Source organism: Telopea speciosissima, unplaced genomic scaffold (assembly GCF_018873765.1).
Source record: "Telopea speciosissima isolate NSW1024214 ecotype Mountain lineage unplaced genomic scaffold, Tspe_v1 Tspe_v1.0266, whole genome shotgun sequence".
Taxonomy (NCBI): Eukaryota; Viridiplantae; Streptophyta; class Magnoliopsida; order Proteales; family Proteaceae; genus Telopea; species Telopea speciosissima.
Genome location: NW_025317602.1, coordinates 22556 through 40422, shown reverse-complemented (window position 1 = coordinate 40422; position 17867 = coordinate 22556). Strand labels below are relative to the sequence as shown.

Below are 17867 nucleotides of genomic sequence, written 5' to 3'. Positions count from 1 at the left end.
ACCAATTCCTCTCCCACATTAGAGAGAAGCAGATTCTTGAAGCCTCCAGTAAACCAAATTTTAACCAAATTTTCTTGCACAGCCAATCATGTGAAGAACAAATCTTCAGAGGAGCACCTTGCATCTAGACCTGTCTGCCCAGAAACATGAAACCTCAGGGTTTAATGGATTTGAAAAGGACCTTACCTCAAACAATCCCATCTAACTCCTACGTCAAACCCTTTTATCTTGCCCGGCGGAGGGGGTTTATCCAGTCTCTCTCACAATTGCATCAGTAATTGATTTCAAGACGCTGGTAGTATTGTTTGTCATCCCTTAAGGGAATAATCAGAGGTTTGCCAGTACATATTGTAAGTGTTATTCTTTCCAAACCTCTGCTGCTCTCTGTTGAATACCTGAAACATGGTACCAGGTTTACTTTGTGTTTAACTTGCAAATTCAAGCTTGATACTGCTCCATGATATGATTGATAACTCATCAGTTGAGCACAACTCCAAAAAAGCAATATGTTCTCCCAAAGTCAGTTATCCACGCTGCACCAGGTCACTCAACTCCACTCGACTACATCCAAACTCTTGGTTTTGGTTAACTAAATCATATTTTCCCTCACACTATGGTGGACCAGGTTAAAGACAAATCATCAATACACAAATGCTCCTTATATGTGAATAAAGACACATTGTCCACATTACACTAATAATAATTAAACAAAAATAATCGATATGATCAATTATCTTATTATATCGGTTACCACATTGTCATGAAGCAAATATAAATCTGAATAACTGAGGAGATGGAAAAAAGAAGACCCATACATGTTTATGTTCAAGATGAGACCCATACATGTTTATGTTCTTTTCCATGTGAAGAACTACAATAAGAAGTATATTCTTTTCCTTTTCATTCCTCTTCATAAGAAATAATCCAAATAAAAACTGAACTTGAAAAATATACTCTACCATCCCATCAGATCTCCCAAACCATCTGATGTATCCCCCCCCCCTTCTAAAGGACATCTCATGTAATTGAGAAGAAGCTTTCATGACTATACCATATGAAATTCAATATGGCAAACCCAATAAACTATCAATCAAAACTCACAAAGACAAAAAAGGAAAGAAAAATTAATTAAGCAAAGAAATTGAACCTAAAAAGAAAAGGGGAAAATTCAACTCTACAAATGTAATATTGAAGACGCAGATGATACGAAACCAAACAAAGAATATCAACTATAACTAGAAAGGAAAGGTAAGGGAGACACTCTCAATGCGTAACCTTCAACAAAGTGAACACATGGGTCTTTAACGAAGTGAACTAATGCACGAACACATCCCTCTGACTAGTAGGAACATCATTTAAAGACATCTACAGTATTAATCACAACATAAAACCAAAACAGACTAAAAACTAACTAATGGCAAAGAGAATATGAGCATAGACCTCAGTTTTTATTGAAAGCAGAGATGAGGGACTCAACAACAACAACTCAGCCTTATCCCAACTAAATGGGATCGGCTACATGGATCCTAGTGAAGACAAGATAAAAGAAAAAGGAAAAGAACAACACAACAACAACAACAACAACAAATGAGTCTTAAATTCAGTATCCGGGGTGAGCAACGCGGAGCCTTTCCCTCCAAACCGCTCTATTCAATGTCACCCTTGGATCAAGATCTAAACTATGCATGTCTTTCCTCACCACTTCTCCTAGGGTCATTTTACGCCTGCCCCTAGCTCTTTTAACACTTTCAATCATAATCAAGTCACTCTTCCGAACTGGGGCACCCAAAGGCCTCCGTTGAACATGGCTATGCCACCTCAGCTGACTAATTCGTACCTTATCTTGAATCGGGGCCACGCCCAGGCCCGCTCTAATAATATCATTCCTTATTTTATCCTTCCTGGTTTTGCCATTCATCCAACTCAGCATCCTCATCTCCGCTACACTTAGCTTATCTATATAACACTTCTTGACCGCCCAACACACCGTGCCATACATCATAGCTGGTCTTATGACTGTCCAGTAAAATTTTCCTTTAAGCTTTAAAGGGATCCGTCAATCACATATCACTCCGGATGCACCTCTCCACTTCATCCAACCTACTCTAATCCTCTAAGACAGAGTTGTCAAGGCACCTAGGCAAACCAAGGCAATACCAACAAGGCGGCAAGTCGTTGCCTAGGCGACCAAGACAACACCAGAAAGCAAGGTGAGAGAAAGGCGCCTGAATGCCTAGGCGACGCCTTGACAACTATGCTCCAAGAGACATCATCTCCTATATCACCTTCTTACTGATGTGATCCTAGATACCTGAAATGGTCACTTTATGGAATCTCCATCCCATCAACTGTTACCCCCTCTTTATCCATCCCGGAGTTGCAAAAGTTACAAACCATATACTCCGTCTTTGTCCTACTTATCACCTTCGATACCTCTGGTTAACTCATCCATGATAAGCGCACTGGCGATGATAACTTTGGCAAACATGGTAGACCACACTCTGAACCAAAATCCTATCAAATTCACAATAACCAAGAACCCACCAACCACAATCCTAACAAAAACTCCATAATTCTCCCCACCATGAACCTCAAACAATCCAAAAGCACCACCAATTCCCCCACAAATCTTATCATACTATTATTATAAGTAGTTGGCTGGATTAGGGACTTCATAAGTCCAGCCATGGTTGTTTACTTTATTCAGTTATTAATTTTGTTTATGACTCCCAAACACAGCCTGGAGCTGGGAGGAGTTTCCCTCTCAGATTAGGTTATTTTTTAAAAGTGTCATAGTAAGTTTAAACTCCTCATGGTTGACGGTAGGAGATTTCCTTGTCAGTTTGAATTTTGTTTTTTATTATTTTATTCCTGAACCAATCAGATTTAAGTCCTGGACTCAGTTATAAAAGAATGGAAAGCCTACAGCCCTCCAACAATTTTGATTAATGAAGGAAGCTTTTGCTTTATCGGTTTTGTGACATTCAGATCTTAGTTTGCTGTGAGATCATGAGGTCTGGTGAGATGCGAGGAAAACTTGGTGAAATGCCAAGGAGGGCTTCGATAAGTCTGAGATTCAGGTGGACTGTTCAATCAGTTATCATGCGAGGAAAACTGCTTGTAATTTCTTATCTTCAAATTTGTGTATAATTGCATGATCAGTTTCAGCATTGATTCTTTATTAATTCTGGTTATTGAGCTTCAACATTGATTAATCATTAGTTCCTTACTTCCTGCTATTACTGCCATCTACTGTTTTAGCTCTAGAGATTCAAATCGGCCTTGATTTCAAAACTGAGATCGAATTTCAAGAATATTTGTGCTATTCAACTTTTTTAAACCTGAGTTTCTAGAACTGAATCATTTAATTATAGAGCCAATTACTGTTCACTGCTTATTCATTACTTTAGATCAATAATTAGTCTCTGCTTAAAGCTCCAACTTTTGCCTGTCTTCTATTCTCCATCTGTGATTTTAGTTTCTAATCATAGAAGGAACTTCCATAAACTTGAAATCTGCTCATTGGATTTCATTCCAATTTGGTTAAGTTGTTCACCCTGACAAATAGACCACTCGACCTGAAGTGTAACAAGATCAGATCTACCTTTATTCTGTTAATTGAATTCTCTTAAATCTATTAAAATTCTTTTAACTGCGATTTCTGATTTTATGGGAAATTCTTATGCCTAACCCTTAGGTGACCTAGAACCCTATCGAATACCCATTCTTCCAAAAACAAAACGAGGATTATAATGTATTTACAAGTTATGCAGATCAGAGATACTCTCAGAAGTACCAACGGAGGAGAGAACCAGGCCAAGTAATTAGCCTAAGGTTCTGGTTCAATTCTGAACCAGGATTGGTTCATCCAACCGTGGGTGACGGTTAGGAGTCATCTATTTAATTTCCTTTCCCGCCTCCTTTGTGCCACCCCTCTCCTCGCAGTCACCTCTCCCCACTATGCCTTGTGTTCTAACAACAGGCGTCACCAAAGCTCGTCCAAAGCTAGGAAGCTTATCCCCAGCCCTCTTGGGTTTGAGCTGCACTCTACCTGTCCGTCCCAATGAACCAGGGTGTCATTTGGAACACTAGGGGTCTGAACTCCCTTTCCAAGCACTCTGCGGTTCGTTCCCGCATCAGGCTCTTTCGCGCTAGCTTCTGCTGCCTTCTTGAAATTCACATTAAGGAGGCAAATGCTCAAAAAAATTTAAACTCCATTGCCCCAGGCTGGCCCATTCTTTCCAATTACTCTTCTCATCCCAATGGTCGTACTTGAGTCATCTAGGACTCCTCAAAAATCAACATCTCCCTCATTATTTCCTCCTCTCAGTTTCTTCATCTTAATTTCACAGAATGCCTGGCCATTTCCAATTTTTTGTTCACTGTTATTTATGCTTCGAACTGCCCTGTTTTTATTTTGTTATTTAGCTACAAGTTAGATTCTCTTTTGTATTTAATTTCTAATTAAAGGGTTACCATTTCCCAAATTGCATGGAGATCTCCTTTTCCACATAAGGAGGGATCCAATTTTTGGCTAGCAATGAAAGAGGGGTTGTCTACACCACCCCGCGATTTGAGTTTTGAAACTGGAAAAAAAAAAAGGTTTTGCTTTGTTGCTGTGAGATTCAGCTATGGTGAGAGACCAAGGTCAGTGAGAGACTGACCAAAGCCATAGGTGAGAGGCCTTGGCCGTATCCCTATCCCCTTTCTCTTATATCCCTTCTTCATTCCTTCTATTTTATCTTTCCTATTCTCCTGCTTTCTCTGCAATTCCAGCAAGATTGAAGTTGTTCGAGATCTGTTCTTGGTGATTAAATTGCTGTCAATCTTTACTATGACATGAGTGATCTACCTTTCCCTAATCTCCTTTCCTGGACAGGATCAACTACTATGTTAGATGTTCAGACCAGGACACTTGGCTGTCAGAAATTGTTTAGCACTTAAACTCAGATTTAAGCTCCCTACGGATACTCTGTTTTAGGGGGCTATTTCTCAAATTCGGACGCTGTCAGATCACAGCATCTAATCAATGGATCACTGTGATATTTTTAGACCAGATTTCTCTCTTTACTTGTTAACCTTCGACCAGAACTTCCAATGGATCTAACCTGCTGATCTGGAGATTTGTGAGATCTACTAAAAAAAATAGGATTTAGCTTGCTATTTTCTTATTTAACTCATAAGTTCAGATCCCACCGTTGGATTCCACTGAAATTTTGGGCTTTTGTTTATCTTATTGAAGGGCCTATTCGACCAGAAAGTTATCATGATCAATGATATAGATTTGTGGATATAAATTTTCTCTTTAATCTGGTCTATCTTTGTGACTTGTGATCCTACCTATTGGACAGCATCTGAGACCAATCATTAGGTTAACCAGAGTGCACCAGAAACTTTCTTCCCCTTTGCATTCACCATCTCATGCTCCTATTAGCAGTTTGAAAGACAGGAGGAAGCAATACATCAATCAGATCTCCCAAACCATTTGATGTATCTCCCCCTCTTCCCCCCCCCCCCTCTCTCTCTCTCTCTCTCTCTCTCTCTCTCTCTTGCTAAAGGACATCTCATGTAATTGAAAAGAAGCAATACATCAATTCCAGAAGTTTCATGACTTTACAATATGAAATTCAATTTGGCAAACCCAATAAATTATTCATCAAAACTCACAAAATCAATAAAGGAAAGAACTAATGCAAGAGCTCATCCCTTTGACTAGTAAGAAGTCACGTCATTTAAAAACATCTACAGTATTAATCACAACATAAAATAAAAAACAGACTAAAAACTAACTACTGGAACAGAGAATATGGAGTATACACCTCATTTCTTATTGAAAGCAGAGATGAGAGAATCAAACAAATACTAACCAAACACATCTTTCTTTATTTACACAATTCTCATAGTGAAACAGACTAAACATACATTTCCTCTCTCCCTCAGATCTCCATACTCTCCATTTGAACACTACTCTTCAGTGGCACATACTCACCGAGATAGCCACCAAGATGATCATACAAAGCACTCTTATCAATCCCCTGGTGATGATAACTTTTGCAGACATAGTAGAACACACTCTGAACCAACAATCCTATCAAATTCACAATAACCAGCACCCCAACCAAGAACCCACCAACCACAATCCTAAGGAACACTCCATAATTCTCCCCACCATGAACCACAAACGATCCAAAAACGCCACCGATTGCCCCACAAATTGATAAATACCCGAAAACAAGCATCGCAGCCATCTGAGTCTTCCCCTTCAACAATTCCTTACTCTTCCTCATCGCTGCAATCCCATAAACCGGTTCGAGAACCGACACAACACTTGCTAGGTGCCAAAGAGCTGTAATGTAGACGTGAACGACGAGGAAGAGCGTAATAATGGCAATGAGAGCGATCAAGAAAAGAAGTAGGTTGTGGGTATCGACGGCTATGATGAGAGCAACAAGAGAGGCAATGAAGGCAATGTCATAAACGATCATGAGCACAGAAACCCACAGGAAGGTGATGAAGAGGCGCTTGAAAACGGGAGGGATTGCAGAGATTGTAGAAGTAAAAGAGACGGGCTTGGAGGTGTAGACAGAAGCAACGGTGAAAACAACGGCAGCGGTGGAGAGGAGAGAGAAAGCGAAGAGAAAGATGAGGTAGCAGAACTGGAAGAATAAGAGGCGAGTCCATTCTTGATGGAGTTTAGGGTTTGAGGAAGATTGTGCTTCGATTTGTTTGAGGAGAGGATGAGTGAAGAGGGAATGGGCTAAGATGGCAAAGGAGAGAGGGAAAATCAGTGCTAGGGTTATGAAAGAAAACGTCTTTCGAGCTGATTTTGGAATTGTGACTGATTCTTTGACGATTTCAGTGAGAGTAAGATACTGCAGCTGTTCTGGTGCAAGATCCATGAAATTTTGGATTTGATTTCAGAACAATGAAGGATCTGTTTTTAGGGATCTAAAAGTATTTCACACAAAAAAAAGCTGTTTTTTAGATCTAAAATTTTTCTCCGATGATGAATTGATAATTGACGAAGGGGATACTTCTGTCGGTGGTTTAGGATAAGGTGAACATTTAAAAATGGGAATCGGATCGGGTCGATTCGGCTATGTCCGATCTCTCGGTTTTGGAGCGACCAATTTTAAGAATTGAGTATTAGACCGGTGAATCCGCCGTGATGGATCTCGCTGATTCTAGGGAAAAAGTTCACCAACCATCTATTCAACAATGGGGGAAGACTTGAACATATATCATTGGGGTTGACAGGTGTTGAGATGCGTATTCAATTCTTCTCAACCGTTGGAGAATAATTATCTCTCCAATTCACGGTACCTCAATTCCTCTAATTCTTCTAATAGGGGGAGTGGACCTCATCTTGGGCAGTGTTTTCAGGCAGAGGATAGGGTGATCATTTTCGCCCCCACATGAGGAATTGGAGGAATTGGAGGAAGCAACGAATTGGATGGGATAAGGATTCTACCCAAAAACAAAAAAAAGATCAATAATACAAAACCTCCAACGACTTAAGATTTGGATTTGCAGCACATTTACATTTCAGAAAATTACACACTATTGCTCAAAATGAAATTTCCTCTCAAACAAATGTCATCTTGTAATTAAAGTAAATAATTAATTTCCCAAAAACCTCAGACTATACTTCTCAAACGGAAAGCGAAGTGATCCTCTGCAAATCGGGACACTCCTTCCATATACACTATAAGCGATCAAATTTTGTATAGATACGGAGTGCTCACTTGTGAATGAGCGTGTGAGAAACCGAAAGAAACAGAGGGAAAAGAGAAAATAGAGTTGATTTGCAAGAGATAATGAAAAAACGGTGGGATAAAACTCCTCTGTGGTCGAGGTAAAATATTTATATAGAGGAGGTGGCGTCAGAGATACGCGTCATCTGTACTTCTGTATGATTCTTGTGCATAAGTAGTAAAGCTTCTTCTGTTTTTTTTTAATAAGAGTAAGCTGCGTAATCACCATGCATAAGTTTTCATAATTCTTGCTAGGCCAACTAAGGATTTTAAATTGGAAATCAGAATTTTTGTTTTTTTTTGGTAAGAAATCGATATCATTGAATGAGTCCTAGAAACCTTGGAATCTGTATGCAATAACTTATAGCATTCCCCACTTACCCCCCAAACATGCTGGAAAATTATGACATAACCGCTTAAACATACAAATTGACTATTATTATGAACTCTCCTCTACTTTACCATGGGTACGTGTGTTTGAAAAAAAAGTTTGGATCCTTTAGAAGCCATAAATGGGCGTACCCAGTGTGAGGCTCCCGCCATTACGGGGTCTGGGGAGGATCATAATGTACGAAGGCTTACCCTTGCTTTCGCATAAAGGTTGTTTCCAGAATCGAACCCGTGACCACTTAGTCAAAATAGAGCAACTTTACTGTTGCACCAAGGCCCCGCCCTTGATCCTTTAGAAGCCATGCTTTAAAGAAATCTTAGGTGGCAATTACTGCACTATAAGTAGCTCCAAGAAGCAAATTTTGACTAGTTGATTTAACAATATCATTGCTAGTTCCCATTATAAGCATATCATTCATATATAAAATTATAAACACACCCTTGTTGTGATGAAATTTAATATACAAACACCTATCAGAATCATTTACATGAAAACCATTTTGAGATTAAGACATTGTCAAATTTTTCGTGCCATTGTTTTGGTATTATTTTAAGTCATATAAAGAATGCATAAGCTTACAAATCGTATGCTCTTCACCTGGAACACGCATCCTTCTGGTTGATTGATTCAAATTTTTTTCCTCTAAGTCTTCATGTAAGAAACTATCTTTACATCCATTTGATGTATAACAAACTTGCACACCGATGCAATAGCAATCAGTAACCTATAGTTGCAATTCTAACAATAGGAGAAAATATCATAGAGATTCATGCTAATAAACATGAGAATATTTATGGGAAAATGTTCTCTGCACTGGGGGCACATGATGCAATTAGACACATGGGGGGTGGGCGAAACGACCGGCCCGCCCTGTCCCGCCTCATGTGTTTGGGTGTAGCTTGCGCCCTCGTGCACTGCCATGCAAAGAACATCACCCCATATTTTATTTAAGGGAGATAGTTCCCCATAACTCCAGTATGGGAGGAAATCTACACGTCACACCAATTGTCGTGCGAAGAAGCCACACATGGTTAGAGTAGAAGAGATAAAATAATAGAGAATCCCATGTGAGAGGGAAACAATACATTAGCATCGTGAGAAACTTTTTTCCATTTATTTAAGGGAAAAAGAATGTTGTCTCATTGCATGGTCCTTGCATCAACATTAGGGCCCGTTAGATCACACAGGCACTTCAACCAAAAAACAGGATCACATAGGCATCAACATGAATGAGATTTTTTCATTTCGTGGATTCGAGATAGTAGTTTCGTGTGCTCTTATTTTTTGTTACAAGAACCACGCAATCAGGCAATGTTGTCTTGCCCTAAAATTAGACTATGAGATTTGACATGTCGATAATCCATACATTGTTTTCTCCATCCCAATGCTTAGAATTGTTCAATGAGTTTTTGCCACATATAAAATGATATATTTGTAATCAAATAATTTTCATTTTTTAACAAAAAACGGTTTTCACTAATCATTTTTTAAAAATAAACCATAAACAAAAACAAAAATAATACCAAAGAAAACCTATTACTCTAATCTATTTATTTTGGGCATAGAGAAAAAACTATCTAATCTTTGCAAGGCTTCAACACGATGGTCAGATCTTGATTTGAATCGTGTCGTGAGAGAGAGTGGTGGGTCTTTTGGTCCGTTGAACGAAAATACTGGAAGTTAATGGAGGAAGAGGCATAGGGATGCACATGGGATACGCTGAGAATGGGGAATTATGCCATGAGAGAAGGGAGGGAGTTGCAGAGTTTTGGATACAATGAAATGTCGAGGAATCCACGTGTTGGAGCTCGCTTCATACACTCCTCTACATTCACGTTGGGGTTGACCAATCACCCCCCCCCCATTCTTTCTTCTCCTCCCCTCTTCTCTATTATATACACAGAACACCACAAACAACAAAAGAACAGAAACCCTTCCATCACCCACAACAATCCCCCTCTTTATTCTCAGAAATCTGTGTTTCTTCCTTTGTTACTTAGGTGCGTTCTGTTCTCTGATGCTTCTTGCATGAGCTCCTCCTTTGTTCTTCATTTCTTTCTGTGCATATTATCTAGATAGGATTATGGGTTCTGTGATTCTGTTTCATATTCATTAGTTATTTCTTTTAATGTTTTAATTCAGTAATTATTTCAAGAACATGTAATCTCCATATCTTATTGAGCTTTGCTGGCTTGGATTTGAGAGCATTTAACTTTTAGCTTATACCCTTTTGGTATCTCTTTCATCTTTGGTGATCCAACAATCCCCCAACATTTTGACTTTATGCAGTATACAGGGCTGTTGATGGGTTGGATCATGATACAAATATGATGGAAATTAGAGGATCCTGACGTACCTTAATCTAATTAATATCAATTTTAAGTCTGTTTTAGTTTGATCTTAATGTATCTTGATCTAATTAATATTTTCTCTCCTTTTTCCTATTTCATTCCTTCACTGCTTTGCATTACAAGCTTATGATTCAATGGAAGAAAAAAAAACTCCAAATTCTCCATTAGTCCATGTTTATTGGGCATTGTAACTTATCCAACTTACTGAGTGGCTTAATAATGTAATTCAAGTAAACGAGTTTCCAAATTATAGGTAAATCAGACCTCTGTTTTGCTCTGTTTCCCCATTTATGCAGTTTTACTTCCAAAGCTTTTAAAAAAATGGAAATATTGAACACTTTCTACCTATAAGACATGAAAATATATGAATTTTGGTCAGCACAGAAAGGGACATGGTTTTCTTGTTTAATGATGGAAATAAATCATCAAAAAGATCTTAGGATCAATATTTACCTTCCATTGGCCATAGTCAGTGTGAATAGAATTGGCTGTGAAACAGGTTATTTTTTTTCCCTAAGAAGAGATAAATGTTCCTGGAGGATAGAACAATCAGTGACTGAGACTACCATCCTTGAGCGTCAGGTTTCTAACTGATAGAACCTTCTACACTTGTTTCTACGTAGCTCTCTAGCAAAATCAAGATGGTGTGTAAACCTGCTACATCCAAGTTGTGTCTGGCAATAGCTCCTAAGATTGTGATAATCTTAAATCATTCCTATTCCACCATTTCTTAGAGCAATAGTAAAAGGTTTGGGCTGCTAGGGAAAATGCCCGGGTTCGAGTCTTGAGGGCGGCCATGTTGTGTAAAAATGACAAAGGTTAGGACCGACTCCAAACTCACCCTTCCCAGGACCTCGCATTGGAGGGATCAGCCCTCTGGGTAATGGCCCTTTTTAACCATAATAGATTTTAAGTGCTCTCCATCAGTATCAGCTTCTTCAAGGTGTACCATTTGTGAAGGTTTCTCTATTAAACCACTATTATATGCAATTGGAAGCTATACCTTAATACAAATACTTTTGTTGCTGAAATACAGATCCCTTCCTCACTCAATGTGCATGCATTAACCCCTAAATTTAATGACCAGAAACCCTGACTCCATTGTTTGATGTCTTTGTTCCTGTTATGATAACCTCGTATACCATGTCTCTGTCCTTTATCCCTTTTCAGGAAATGAGTGAGGACGCAAACGGAGATGGAGGTCAACCTAAACGCCCAGTTCCTCGTCTGAATGAGAGGATCCTTTCATCACTCTCAAGGAGATCCGTTGCTGCACATCCTTGGCATGATCTTGACATTGGTACTTACATCACGATCATTTTCGTTACTTAAATGTTGAATGTGTATAAAAGCAACTTTGTGGCACTAATCACCCCTGTAAATCTCATCTACAGGACCTGGAGCTCCTCAAATTATCAATGTTGTACGTATTCACTCAAAAGATTCTTAAGCATCTGTACCCTTGCTATTAGATTACAGCCATGGTTTCGAAATATGGTGTCTACAGTTACCATATTTTTCAAATGTCTTACTCTATAAGATTGAAACTTTAGCATGCTCATGAACGTGCACCTATGGCTAATTTGATTCGATGGAGAGATAAACCAGTGGCTCTTTCCATTATGCAAGCAAGATTGGTTGGGTGAACAAGGAGGGCATTCTAATTTTACAAGCAATGCTTGTTCGAAACACCAATGTGACTCTGAAACTTCTGCTAAATTGACATCCCTTGTTGTGCTGTAGACTGTAGTTTAATTGACCATTCCTTTCTGTGGAATGTTTTCCATTAATACTCTGTTTGTATAGTTCTTGAACTTCTAAATCTGGGCACAGGTTGTTGAGATTTCCAAAGGAAGTAAAGTCAAATATGAACTCGACAAGAAGACAGGGCTGATAAAGGTCTGTGTATACTGCATTTTTCCCCCTCTTCTTGAATCGATGAACATTTTGAGCATTGGACATCTGGGCTGTTGGGAACCATTACCTCCTTTTCTTATCCCAATTATTCCTTCTAATCACCCTTACTGTTCAAATGGATTTTTGTCAGGTTGATCGTGTCCTATACTCATCGGTGGTTTATCCTCACAATTATGGATTCATCCCCCGCACACTATGTGAAGACAATGACCCAATGGACGTTTTGGTCATCATGCAGGTAACTGAAAGTATATGCATGCATTTATTTGATACGGTTCAATGGTACATGGCATTAGAGTAATGCACTGACACCAACCATTTATTCTTTTCAGTTCAAGTCCAATGGTATCAAGTTTGGGTGTCGTATGCATTTTTATGAAATTTTATTTTTTTAATTTAGTTTTTGTTTTTGTGTACAAGTAGATCAGGATGAGTAGGCTTGATCTTGATGGGTTTCCACTGAAATCTTATTATGATGTTCGTAGTTGATTGTAAAAAATAACAATAAATTTTCTCTATTGATATTTGAGCAGGAACCAGTTGTTCCAGGTGCTTTTCTCCGAGCCAGGGCCATTGGACTCATGCCTATGATTGATCAGGTTTAATTTATGTTCTCTTGTAAAATGAATTGCAAGCACTTGTTCCTGTCAAATTATTGGTCTGTGTCTGACAATTGAGTTGTGTGTCCAAACCAGGGAGAGAAAGATGACAAAATCGTCGCAGTATGTGCTGATGATCCAGAGTATCGTCACTACACTGACGTCAAACAGCTTCCCCCTCATCGTCTGACAGAGATAAAGCGTTTCTTTGAAGATTGTATCCTCTTTATTTTTACACTAACAAAAGATTTTGTTACAGGCCATGAACTTGAGATATAATTTCACATTTGCACTGAAAGGAAAATGTGTTTTCCTGACAAGTAATTCAGACAAAAAGAACGAGAACAAAGAGGTTGCAGTTGATGAATTTTTGCCTGCAGAAACTGCTCATGAAGCTATTCGGTATTCCATGTAAGTTTTTCAAAAGCAAGATCTGTTAGACATACCTGAATTATCAAAACAGTGAGGTAATTAAAATTAGAGCTCAGAAGTTCAAACTTAGTTCTATTGAGAGTTCACTAGTAACTAAGAAAGTCAGTGAAGAGTTCACACACTAGGCAAAGCTGAATTATTTTAACTACAAAAGTGAATAAATATAGTCAGTTAAACTTGCAATCTTATGAAAGATGAAGATCTGCAGGAACAATAAATTGGATCATCTGGGCCAATTCAGCCGGGTTTCCCCCTAAATCCTACTGATTCCAATAAATTGGACATACTTTGGTGAAAGCTGTAGTATGTGTAATTATATGATGACCCTGAGAAGACTGGACCATAGTTACAATTGATTCATACTCATTAATGTGCCAATCAAGAGAGTGGATCACATTTACATCCATGAGAGAGATTGATCATCTTCTTGAAATTTCTGAGGCAGATGAACATACAGTTACTATGAAATGGTTCTTTTGCTATTACATTTGCACCTAACATGGTTCTTTTTGTTCGGTGTAGGGACCTTTATGCTCAGTATATCATGCAGACTTTGAGGCGATAGGAGTACTGGGTGCAATCATTTATCTGAAATAAACCATTCAACTTATTGAAAGGAAATGAAGAGATTACGAATTTCGTCAATAAATTTTGTATTCACAGCTATGCTGATGTTTTTATTTTGGTTAAACAACTCTATGGAGTGGGAAAAAAAGTTATTTTTTTGTTTAATTTGGTTCTGCTGAAATTCACATTGGATTTGTAACCTGGAGATTGACACTTTATTATGTCAATCTTTTTTAAGCTTATGACTTAATGAATCATGTTCTATTGGATTCTTAATATAATTGGTTGCTGCTTATTGCTTAACTGTTAAAACTCGAATACAGAGAAGGTGAAGTTTATGCCGTGCAGGTTATGAGTCTGTGAGTCAGAAAAAAGGGGGACAGTTTTGAATTTGTTTAACCCATTTGGGACCGAGTCCTGAAACCCACCATTATCCACTACTTAATTTGATCAATCAATAGGTGGGTGGGTGGGTTTGTGATTCAACTCAGCTTTTGACACCCCTAGTTACAGCAACTTCATAATGCCTCTATATGATGCCTCATTTTCTAATTAATCAGACAACTTCATTGCAAGGGCGGCCCTTGGTGCAACGGTTAGGTTGCTCCATTGTAACCAAGTGGTCACAGGTTCAAGTTTGGAAATAGTCTTTCTGTGAAAGCAGGGGTAAGGCTGCGTACATTATGACCCTCCTCAAACCCCGCAGTGGTGGGAGCCTCGTTCACTCTTGGTATACCCTTTTTTACCCTAGCTATCTCTTTCTCTACATATGATTGATGAAAAAGGAGTTGAAATGTTGAACCAAGAAGTTCAACATGTTTTTGACTTATACAACCAACAAGAAACTTGTGTAGGTTATATAAATCAAAGACAATTCTCACTTCTTTTCTTAAAAACCATGTTGCATTATCTAATCCAAAAGCTTTAGCTATTAGGTGGAGAGACCCAACTAGTACATGAAGGCATCCAAGGTCTCATAGTTTTCTTACCTGGGATTATTCTCAATACCCCCCTCACATGTTTTTTTTTGGGTGAATAAAGAATTTCAATACCAAAGAGAAAGAAACAACGGAGACCCCAAAAATTGGGGGTGGGGGGGGGAGACAAACAAAAGACAAGCTAACACAGCCTCAAACAGAGGAGGAGGTCGGCTGGAGGGATGAGAGGGGGGAGATCCCAGGAGACAACAATATGCCTATTCCTTGGGGAATCAATACAATGGGAAGTTACATTTGCAAGCTTTGCCTTGATGTCGAAGGAGATGGAGTCACAAATCTGGCCAATAGTCCAGGAGTTGGAAGTCCATTTCCTAATGTTACGCTCCATCCAGATCTAGTTGATGGAAAGCACAAAAAGCTAGTTTACCAACTGTGTCACATAACGAAGAGCCCGAGAAAGTCATATCAATCCACAACCATTCCCTAGAGAAAGGAAGGATTCTTTGTTTGTGAGGCCAGCATTTGCCAAGGATTCCCTTCCAAATAGCTGAGGAAAGCGGGCAATCAAAAAAGAGGTGGGCTGCATCTTCCGTGGCGTTCCAGCAAAGACTACACGAAGAGGAAACTGGGATCTGACGAAGGCGAAGGAAGGACTGCGTTGGGAGGCAGTTGATGAAGACCCCCCTCACATGTTACCCCTCTCTTAAGCAGCAATAATTAATTGATACGGGACTATTCCCAACACTCTTTTTCACATGTTACCCCTCTCGCAGGCAGCGATATATATGGCACATGCGGCTTCTCTTTTTGGTTATACATATATGGGTTTGAGTTGGGAAATAGCCTCTCCGCGAAGCGGGGGTAAGACTGTGTACAATATGATACTATGACCCTTCCAAGACCTCACAATGGTGGGAGCCTCGTGCACTTGGTACACCCTTCTTTTAAACACGGATGTATCAATAAAATAAGTGGACTTGATGGTTCTAATACCATAATATCCAACTCAATAGCTTAAACTTTTGAGATGAACATTTCAGCAAACCAAATGTATAGAGAAGGAAAATAGGTGGCTGATAAATTAGGAGACGAAGCCAAAGTAGGATAAGCTTTTTTGACAATTTTTCTGATTCCTTTCCTTCTATTCTCGATGAATTCCAAATTAGGAGAAATTTTTTTCCCAATTTCTCAATGATAGGTCTTCAAAACCAACTTTAAGCTTTGTAATGATAAAAACTTTGGTGAGAAATCCCGAAGGGATAAGGCTTAAAAGTACAAGTTTGGGCTCCTCTCTAATGCTATGAAATATTCAAGGACTTTATATAACTATTAACCATCTTTCTCTAATAGCTTAAGCTTTTGGGTAGAGCTGTAAATGGATTGGATTCGGCTCGGATAGTGCTATAACCGCATCCGCATCCGATTAGCTATCGGATGGATTCGGATAGTGCTAAACGGATACGGACACGGATACGGATCGAATATTTTATCCGTTTACATGTAAATATTGCTTCTCGGATAGCTATAGCTTATCCGTATCCGTATCCGTTTAGTTTTCGGACGGATTCGGATAGTGCTAAACGGATACGGAAACGGATTTCGACTATTCATTTACATCCCTACTTTTGGGTAGGATAACTTAAAATAGTACCACAACTACCCTTTAATTTAAGAATATGTGATGAATAGAAGGACTTTATTTGTGGTTTTTAATTGTGTTTAGGATTCTTACCAAAAAAAAAAAAATTTAAAAATTGTGTTTAGGGAGTTGAGAAGATGAAATAAAGGAGAATTTTGATGGGGTTAATCACTCCTGAATGGTGAATACACAATCAAATGAATTGCTACTTATGGAACCTCTAATGCTACCTAACATTTTCAGATCTCTTCCTCAAGGGTTAATATCTCATAAGAGAATTTCCTCATTAAGAGCTTCAATTTATAAAACAAAGATCCATATGAGGGTGGCTATGCAACTAAAACCATAAAAATTTGGAGGCCAATCAAGTGATCAAGAATCTCTTGGTGTGATTGCTTCCACTTTTATGCCTTACTCCTAATTTGACCCAGCAACTTCCCAATACAATTACGCACTTGGTAGTTTGTGGTGCGTAAAAATCCATTACTATTAATTAGGAGGTATTGGGTTTAAGCCTCCTGGTTCACACCTTTCCTTCCCTTTGTAATAGAATAGATTAGAACCTATGAAAAAAAAAAAAAAAAAGCTTCCCACTACAACAGCCAATTCACCCAAGACTTAAAAACTTGAAATCGTGTGCAGATCAATCAATGGAAAAATATCTCCTCAATTGTTTTGTATATTTTAATTTTGGGGGAGGATGCCCTCTAACACTGTGCAATTTCAGGTATTGGATGGGGGAGTATTACAAGGAAACACTGAAATTTGTGGGGGTATATAGGATATTTTATAGGGGGTGTTACAAATCTTATTTCCTCCCGTTCCCAGCCCACCCTAGTTCCCTAGTCCCCCTAACAAGGGTGAGGTACACCCCCCTTATTAGAGGGACTGGGGAACTGAGCTGAGAGGGAATTGGAGGAGATAATTTTTCGTATAGGGTCTTAAGAGAGGGTCCGCATACAATTTCGCCTGGCATTGTGACAAATTTAAATCATTTAATTTTTGTAAAAAGAAAAAAAGATTATCATGACGTCAATGTATATATTTCTATGCAGGTCACAAAAAAAATTGTTATGACGCCAATGTAGAGATTCTTATGCACGCCACCTTACATCCCACCTATGGACCTTGTGCTCTCTCTCTCTCTATTCTTTCCATAAAAAAACCCTAGATGATTCAATTTCCCATCCTCTCATTGGTGTGAAACTACACTTGGCAGTCTGGCGGCGTCATTGCAAACCCACTCTACCTTTGATCCAAGCCCTTGAAGTGGAATACA

General features: G+C 38.8%; 2 protein-coding genes across 3 annotated transcripts; one reads left to right on the top strand and one right to left on the bottom strand.

Annotated features, from left to right (window-relative positions):
• Positions 1–5845: 5845 nt before the first annotated feature.
• LOC122647911 lies at positions 5846–6973 on the bottom strand. The gene has a single exon (XM_043841205.1). The coding sequence runs from the start codon at positions 6897–6899 to the stop codon at positions 5937–5939; it is 963 nt and encodes a 320-aa protein (XP_043697140.1). The 5' UTR covers positions 6900–6973; the 3' UTR covers positions 5846–5936.
• Positions 6974–10097: 3124 nt separating this feature from the next.
• Positions 10098–14262, top strand: LOC122647912 (soluble inorganic pyrophosphatase 1-like). 2 transcript variants are annotated; one of them, XM_043841207.1, is made up of 9 exons: positions 10098–10145; positions 11667–11796; positions 11891–11919; positions 12330–12395; positions 12544–12651; positions 12947–13012; positions 13109–13229; positions 13342–13423; positions 13967–14262. In XM_043841207.1, exons 2-9 carry the CDS (start codon positions 11670–11672, stop codon positions 14007–14009), a joined length of 642 nt encoding a protein of 213 aa, XP_043697142.1. In that variant the 5' UTR covers positions 10098–10145; positions 11667–11669; the 3' UTR covers positions 14010–14262. The 2 variants fall into 2 exon arrangements, with proteins under 2 accessions (XP_043697142.1, XP_043697141.1); XM_043841206.1 differs by lacking the exon at positions 10098–10145 and having other exon boundaries at positions 11464–11796.
• Positions 14263–17867: the final 3605 nt, after the last annotated feature.

Bases quoted from the DNA above. Each gene is read 5' to 3' on its own strand.
- LOC122647911 (XM_043841205.1), bottom strand. From the start codon at position 6,899: ATGGATCTTGCACCAGAACAGCTGCAGTATCTTACTCTCACTGAAATC.
- LOC122647912 (XM_043841206.1), top strand. From the start codon at position 11,622: ATGATAACCTCGTATACCATGTCTCTGTCCTTTATCCCTTTTCAGGAA. The intron at 12,396-12,543 runs GTCTGTGTATAC...GATTTTTGTCAG, and splicing joins AGAAGACAGGGCTGATAAAG to GTTGATCGTGTCCTATACTC. The intron at 13,230-13,341 runs GTATCCTCTTTA...CAAGTAATTCAG, and splicing joins AAAGCGTTTCTTTGAAGATT to ACAAAAAGAACGAGAACAAA.